We start from the raw sequence: 8487 nt of genomic DNA on the forward strand, positions 1-8487 counted from the left end.
CACAGAAAACAAAAAAACAAATGGTCCTCCACAATACATCTTTTACCCTTGGTTTTGCATTCACCATATCCACAGTATGTCTGTTCCATCCACTAATAGACACCTTCCTGTTAAATTTATATTGTTGCGACAGTACATTAATTGCTGGTCCTCAACATCTTCATTTTGTCATGCTACGTTAAGATACTTTGTTCATGTTTATAATGGAACTGAGCCGGGAGAGACCATGCACATCAAATGTCTTGAAAACTGACTGTTACCTTCACGTTTAGCTGCAGTGCCTGAAGATAAATCCTGTGAACTGACGGCAAATACAGTCACAATGTCCAGTAAAGATATCCCTGGGGCGGAGGTCCAGGCTTACAACGATGAAATCCCCATTAAGTTAGGTCAACTTGATGGTGATCGCATTGGCTCCCTTGCCAACGTCCTTGCTGAACTACTTCAACATGAAGATTCTTGTTCTGGGGATTCGAGAAGACTGACAAATAGTAGTAAGTTATTGCTACTGAAAGAAAACATAGCCAGGGAGCTTGAGAAGACTGAGCTTGAGATTGATTCATTGGAATGTGAACTTAAATCAGTGAGTACTGAATCAGAAAACAAGGCTCTTGAAGATGCAGAAAATCCTTCACCTTCTAGTGGGACATCAAAAATTCTAGCCAAGCCTGCGACATCAAAAGTTCTAGCCAAGCCTGAGACATCAAAAGTTCTAGCCAAGCCTGAGATCTGTGGAACATCATCTTCCCCTAAAGAACAAGGGGTGCTCACTCCTTGCAAGCTTCCTGTGGAGCAGGAAGCTGATGCTAACGGTGTAGACTTGATGGATGTTGTGACAGCTCCTGTTCGCAGTGTAACTGCAGTCTCATCGGGAGAGAGTGTTGCATGTCCTGGAGTTGTTGCTGAAGCTGAGGTTGCTGTAGCTGCAGATGTGGCCCCATTGAAGCCTTCTGAAGGAACTGGGTCTCAAATTGATGCCCACTGTCCGAGGCAGGAGCCTAGTTTGTCCCATGATAATGTTAGTTCCATGAAAGCAGATGGCAGCAATGCCTTATCAACCAGGCAGTGCTCACACCGTATCGACAGCCGTAATTTAATCCCTTCAATTATTGCTGTGAACAATGATATAGCAAAAGAATTTAATGAACTGGTTTTCAAACCTTTGCCTGCTGGTCAACCATGTCTTGGTTTATCTAGTCAAATGAAGAATGACCTGAGTGTCAGAAAGAAGCTTGGCATACATAAAAATAGACTAAGATTCAAAGAGCAAGCACTTACCTTCAAGTTCAAGGTGCTGCGGCACCTGTGGAAAGAGGATGTGCGGCTCCTCTCTGTAAGAAAGCAGCGCCCAAAGTCTAATAAACGCACTGATCAGAGCAACCGTGCATCACAGAGTGGATCTCAGAGGCAACGCTCGTCTATTCGCTCTCGATTGGGCATGCCTGGTCAGTATTTCCCTCTGCTTATTGAAAGTACAGTACATATTATCCCATTATTTACTTGTAGAAAATGTAGTTTCAGTGGTGCTTTTTTGACCTTTCAAAAGTTCTGTGTGGTGTTTAGCCGTCAATCAAATAAATGTGCTATGATAGATAAGTTATAAGGGAACATCCTCCGAATGTTTTGGTATTATGCTAATATATACCTTGCCTTCCTGTTGTTGAAGCTGCCGCACATTTTTCCGTGGCACTTCAAAGAAAAGCAATTCATGCATAAAAAGTTGTGGACGATGCATAAAAAGCTCCCTTGGGCGTATGGGAATTCTTGGAGAAGACTCATTCCTAGAAAACGATGACACCAGCTGTCATCAAAATGTAACTAGTACCTACCATTTTGTCTATCAGATACACAAAATTGCAAATCTGCTATGTATGGAACAATATCTCGAAATCTACACATGGAGTAGTTGGATTTAGATCGTATACTTCAGCCTTCCCCCCCTTGATTTCTACACATGGATAAGTTGGTTTTATAACATATTATTATGCTTTTGGCTACCTCCTACGAAGTTACTGCAGTAGGCCTTAGTGCCTTAATGTTTGTATTGCCTTAATGTCTGTATAAAGGATGCCTTAGTGAATTCAGATTGATACTTTATGGCTTGATGATAGACATAAAGGGATATGTTTTACAAGTATTGCAATGTTCTTCTTTCTTTTCTCTTTGCACTACCTTTGCATGTCTTCGATGTGCCCTTGAATATACTTCTGCTTGCAACTATCTTGTCTTCTATCTGCCTTTACTGCTCTTATGCATTTACTCACCACATTTGTGTTATTTACTTATGAGTATCTATGGTATGCATGCAATTTCATACCATTTGTATTTGAGCCCTATTTGACTTGGTGTTCTTTTTGTTTACAGCTGGTAATCTGAGTACGTTTCCTACCACAGAAATATCAGATGTTGCAAACAAGATGTTTACAGAATTTCAGTTTAAGCGCTGCAGAAATTACTTGAAAATGCCAGCATTAATTATAGATGAAAAAGAGAAAGAAAGTGCTAGCTTTGTCAGCAAGAATGGTTTGATTGAGGATCCTGTTTCAGTTGAGAAGGAGCGGTCAGTGATAAATCCATGGACTCATGAAGAGAAGGAAGTTTTTATGCAGATGCTTGCTTCATTTGGCAAGAATTTCTCTAAAATCTCCAATTTTCTACAGCACAAGACAACGGCTGATTGTGTTGAGTTCTACTACAAGCACCATAAATCTGACAGTTTCCGAGAAGTTAAGAAACTTCTGGATCTTCGGCAGCAACAACCCACCGGCAATTACCTAGGAACAAAATCTGGAAAGAAATGGAATCCTGAGAATGCTGCATCTCTTGATATGCTTGGAAATGCTGCATCAGTCGTGGCTGCCCATGGTCTTGATTATGCAAACAGAGTGGAGAAAGATACTGAAAAGTCTATCATTCGGACTTCTTGCAAGTCTGATGTTTCGGCTGTGGCCAAAGGATCTTTGGATAAGGATGGCATTGCTAATGTATCTCTGCACGAGAGGGAATCTGTAGCTGCTGATGTCTTGGCAGGCATATGTGGAACTCTCTCCCCTGAAGGAATGGGCTCATGCATTACCAGTTCCGCTGATCATGGCCAAAAGATAGGTGCCACAAGAATGGAGTATCTTATAGCAACTCCAGAGGCAGACAAGAGCTTTGATGAGGAAGACGATCTCTCAGACCAGGAATGCGAAGTTGATTCAGTTGATTGGAACGACAATGAGAAGTCACTGTTCATTGAGGCTCTGAATAACCATGGGAAGGATTTTGCTCGAATTTCTTCATATGTGAAGAGCAAGTCATATGAGCAGTGCAAGGTATTTTTCAGCAAGGCTCGCATTTCACTTGGTTTGGATTTGATCTATCAGCAGACTACCGATACCGGTTTGCCGACAGGTGATGCCAGTGGAGGTAGGAGTGATACTGACGAGGCATGTGCTGCTGAGATGGATTCTCCTATTTGTAGCACACAGTCTCCTGTGGAAATGGAGATGGAAGTTTGTCCTTCTGCTGATAAAACCCTTCAGGGGCATCTTCTATCTGGCATCACCTTTAAACAGTCAGAAACTGATAGATCAGATGGGCCAGAAATTGTGGACCTAACAATTGAGGAAGGTGAGATCAAGGCAGATGATACTAACAATTGTAACATTCCTGTTGATCATAGACAGTCAAGTGAAGCCACTCATCAATCAACACCTTCATGTGCTCCTATCGATATCAATTCTTCTGAGAGCACAGGGAGTATGGAGAACAGAGAGCACAGTAACCAAGTGAGTGTGCATGGCAATGGAGCCATGGCCTCTTCGACTGAGCAGCCTGTGGGAGCACACCTGGAAATCAGCTCCAGTCTGCACATTGTTGAAGTTATTGAGCCGAGCAAGGCGTCTGAAAAGATTTGCATTCAGGTATCCAGCAGGGAACATGCTCCCGAGAGTGGTGCACCCATCAGCGCTGGAAATTTAACCACCCCGGTTTTCTTACCTGGAGTCATCCAGTCGAGCAATGTGTATGAAGGGATTTGCACCAAGGAATCCAGTGTGGAAGGACCTTCGCAACAAGCACCCTTGAGTGCACACATGAAGGCTGGAAATTTGACCCTCTCTGTTTGCTTACCTGGGGAACACTGTAGTAAGGTATCCAGTAACGAAGGACCTTCAAAACATGCACCTGAGAGTGCACACGTGAAAGCTGGAAATTCAACTCCCTCTGTTTGCTTACCTGGAGAAAGTGGCAGCAAGGAAAATGTCGCCCATTTCTCGGACATGGCCGGTGTTTCCTGTATCAGGCCTGCATTTACTTTGAGTTATCAGCAAAGCGTGCCAACAGATCTGCTCCCAGCAAAGCCAAAATCACACGTCACCCCTCTTACTCCAAAGGATTTGATGCCTGTTCAGTTTAGTTCTGACCTTCCTGATCCTACCTCAATTCGTTTTGAGGGCATAGCCTCCATAACTTCACCAAATTTTGGTGATCATGCCAACAGAGTCAGCAATACTCCAGGGCCCAAGGATATGAGCAAATTCCCAGTATTTAATGAACAATCTCGGAGCCAGCATGATGTTCTGTTCCGCAATATTGATGGATACTTGCAGCACAGACGGAATCACCATCTGGCAGTTGATATACCCGCTTTTTCTGATAGCACTGTAAGTGGCAGTGTGGGAATTTCTCATCCGGATCAGTTCACAATAACCAAATACCAGAATGGCAGGTCGGGCAGCTCAGGTCTCTCAAGCACATCTGCTGGGTTTCTGATGAATGGGAGCAGCAAAGAATTACGGGAAGGTCAGTTGAAGCCCTGTTCCCACAAGGCAAGCACTGAGAGTTGTGATCAGGTGAAGCGCCCTGGTGATGTAAAGTTATTTGGGAAAATTCTGAGCCATCAATCATCCTTGCAAAGTTCTGGCTCATCATCGAATGTAACTAGAAGCAAGCCTCCCCCGCCAACGACAGCAGCAGGATTGTTGGGAAGTGGAATGGATCGCATGGTTTATTCATCTAGGCCCACAAATACTGCCCACTTTGGGCAGGACGAGCGAGTGGTGAGGAGCTACACTCACCTGGATGGGAGCACAGTACAGCCCGAGTCGTCTTTGTTCAGGGTAGCGAAATGCCAGAGATCATCATTGGCCAGCGTGCCATTTTACTCGGCTAAAAATGGCACACTGGGTGTATTAGCAGAGTACCAGCAGCCTTTGCGGCAGCAGCTTCCATCAGATCCGAAGCGGCTGGAAAGCTACGCTGATCTCCAGAAGAGGAACGGAATAGAGCTCATCTCAGGGTTCCAGCAGCAGCAGCCCGGGAAAGCCGCGCGGCTCGGTGGCGCCGGGATCCTTGTGAGCCCCGTGTCGGACCCGGTGGCGGCCCTCAAGGCGCAGTACGGCTCGAGCTCGAAGTTCCTGGGCAAGGACGCCGACCACCCCTGGAAAGACATAGGAAACAGGTAGCAGCAGCAGCACCAGTAGTAGCATTAGGCGGGCAAATAGTGCATGCTTTTCTTGCTCTCTCTCCCTGTACCATATTTAGTTTTTGTAACTTCGGATGGAAGGAACTAAAACAACAGTAGGGAAAGCGAATGGCTTTCCTGTCCATATCGTCGTCGTGTCGTCGTAGGGCTTTCTTTTGTCGTGGGATTAACTCTTTTCTGCAGCGCCATCATCTTACTTGATTTAGTTCTTTTTTGGATGTTGCCAGCAGTGGCTGTAGGTTTGCTAGAGGCGACAAAGGGGCTTTGTTATTTATTTATGTATCCAGTTTTATGCATGCATGCAGAAACCTCACAGACAGATGATTGTAATATGGTAATGTTGATGCTCAACTCAGCAGCTTCCTCTCCTGCTGGAGTTTTGGTTAAATGGTGCCTTGTTGTGCTTCTCTTTGCATTTGTGTTTCTGATGATCATGATTGTTCTGTAGCATTACCATTTTATTCTTTTATCACTTTAACCAGCTCCTGCCTGCAGGAAAATGCAAATTGCTTACTTGGCTGTCATGTTGGACATGAGCATCATCGGCTGCGGACCGAGGGGCGGGCGCACGCCGCATGCCATGTGAGTTTTTGCAGCGAGTTAAAACGGTTTGCGCAATTCTTCTCCTAGTTTGTTGCTGGGGCGAAGTTGACAGCAGTGTGCTTTCCTGTTTCTAATCCATGCAATGCAAGTATCTTGTGCTCCCTTGCTTGCCTCCCCCGTTTCCAGTTCACGGGCTGCCGTGCGTGGATTCGGGTATGGCACTTCGACGACGAAGAACCATCCATGGTAGATGAGGTTGTGAAGAACTGATGGTGCTTATGCCAGAGGAAGAGGGCCTTGTAAACCAGGCTCATCTCATCTCGGATAGTCTGGACGATGGACCTACGGAGGAGGTAACGTAGGGGAGGCCAAGAGATGAGCAGCGTGAATGATGGGCAAGGTGCTTGCAGCAAGAGCAGTTACTTACTGGATCACTGTGACTGATGCTTCCGTCTGTGCTGCTGCTTATTAAACCGGTCCCGGCTGCCTCCCTGTTTGGCACCGGAGATGAACAGCGCATCTCAGGTTTCTCGCCAGTCTGGCAGTCTGTCAACACAAGGACGCAGCGTGTAGTGAATGCGGAAGATGGTAGGGCGGTGTGTACTAGTGTAGGGTCATATGGTTTGCCAGGAATGGCAGGCACATCATGTGCTTGCTAGCTTCACCCCCAAGAAACCAGTATATTACCAGATATTATTATCACAACGTCTCTACTGTAGCTGCTTCCTCTCACTGATTCGGTCGCCCTATATAGCCCCCTTCACCTCATCGCCGAAACTTTCGTCACCCTACTCCCCTCTTTCGAGCCTCCCAGTCGATGCGCATCAGCACGGACGAAAAGGTAAGCGGCGCTCCTTCCTCATCCGCAATCCACGCGGCGACGACTCTTACATCATCTTCTCCGACTGTTTCAGCGTCTCCCTCGAGCTGCAGTGATGACCTCTGTGAGAATCACCGCCTTCTTGGGTTTGATGTTTGAGCTTGTGGTAGGGTTTGATCGGTGAGCATCTTGTAGCATATGCTAGGGTTGTATTTGGGTGTCGATATGTGAGACTGTGATCTTGTAGCATGCTAGAGTAGTGTTGAATACACTGGAATGGTAGCTAGTAGTGTTGTCTGCTGCTCATATCATGTTATGTTGAGCTAGATTATCAGGTAGTGTGTGACATGCTCATTGTCAATGTGTGCTGCGATTGTAGGACATTACCACGCAAACGCAAGACCTTAGTCAGACCCTTGTCCTGTCCGAGAGCCAGTTCCCTCTATCCTATGTCGAGGACTCCCAGGCCCCTCGATGAACAGATGCCTGCTGATTCAGATGTGTTCGAGGTTTTAGGCACATGTCCTCCTTTTGTGCCTACAACCTTTGTGCTCGCTCAGCCAAGTGTTGTTGTTGTTGTTGCTGTTGCCGTTGCACAAATGACATCAACAAAGGCAAATAAGGATGGTAGGGGCAACATGAAGTGGTAGCTGCTCATGTCCACGTTCGTGCTTAACAAGATGCATATCTAGTGGGGTTAGGACTGACAAGAGCTTCAAGGAGGTGCACTTGAATACCGTTGTCAAGCAGGTGTTCGAGTTCTGTTGTCAGGAGGTGACCTTCATCCAGGTCTACAACCGCCTCATGAAGTGGAGAGCTCGATGGATCATAGTGTCCAAGCTTAGAGACCTTAGCGTTAGCGGCGCCTCATGGGATTAGAACACTTGCTTGATCATTCTGGAGGCAAAGCACTACACCGGCCACGTTATGGTTAGCTCACGCCCCCTTGTATTTCACATTGTCAACCATTGGCTTCTTGCAACTAACAATGCTTTGTTTCTTTCTTAGGACCAGCCCAAAGACGTTGAGTTCGTCAACACACCCATTCAGAACTACAACCAGATCCAGCACATCCTCTTCTTGGGCTGGCAACCGACACGCATGCCATAAGCTTCGGTGAGCCTCTCGTTTCGCCTATGTCTGAGTTTCCAGAGACCCCGGACACATAGGCAGTCCTTGATGGCCCTAACAGGCCCTCTTGAGCATGTCCCTGTGCTTGATAGAAGAGGAAAAGGGCGGCTTGATGGAGGAGATCAGTGTCTTCACCAGCATGACTAAGGCCGTGAAGGAGGTGGCAACTGTCATCAGGGAGAGCAAGTCCCTCGATGTGCCCCCCCGAGTTGTACACGGTCGTCATGGACCAAGGTGACTTCAACCAGGAGGCTTTGATGGCTGCTATGAGCCACATGCTGGACAACAAGAACCAAGGTGTTGGTTTTATTGCTGAAAGCGCAGGTTAACTCCCGGGGGGGGGGGGGGGGTTGAATGAGAGATTTTTAAAAACTTGTCAAACTCTGAAGAATTTGACGAATATCAGAATGAAGAAATAGAAATGCGAGGCAATTAATTCATCACAACAACGGAAATCATGCATACAAGATACATATAGGTGAAGAACATGCAATCATACATGCATACAAGCATGATGAAGATG

At 46.2% G+C, this 8487-nt stretch overlaps 1 protein-coding gene across 2 annotated transcripts in view; it reads left to right on the plus strand.

Moving 5' to 3' along the window:
* LOC119322331 overlaps nucleotides 1-5881 on the plus strand; it is a 7916-nt gene extending 2035 nt beyond the window's left edge. Inside the window, exons 4-5 of one of the 2 annotated variants that reach the window (XM_037595832.1) lie at nucleotides 273-1445; nucleotides 2365-5881. In XM_037595832.1, coding sequence (XP_037451729.1) covers nucleotides 273-1445; nucleotides 2365-5450 — 4259 coding nt within the window. In that variant the 3' untranslated portion in view covers nucleotides 5451-5881. The remainder of the gene's footprint in view (nucleotides 1-272; nucleotides 1446-2364) is intronic. The other variant, XM_037595838.1, reaches the window with a different exon arrangement.
* Nucleotides 5882-8487: the final 2606 nt, after the last annotated feature.

This window comes from Triticum dicoccoides, chromosome 1B (genome assembly GCF_002162155.2).
Source record: "Triticum dicoccoides isolate Atlit2015 ecotype Zavitan chromosome 1B, WEW_v2.0, whole genome shotgun sequence".
NCBI lineage: Eukaryota > Viridiplantae > Streptophyta > Magnoliopsida > Poales > Poaceae > Triticum > Triticum dicoccoides.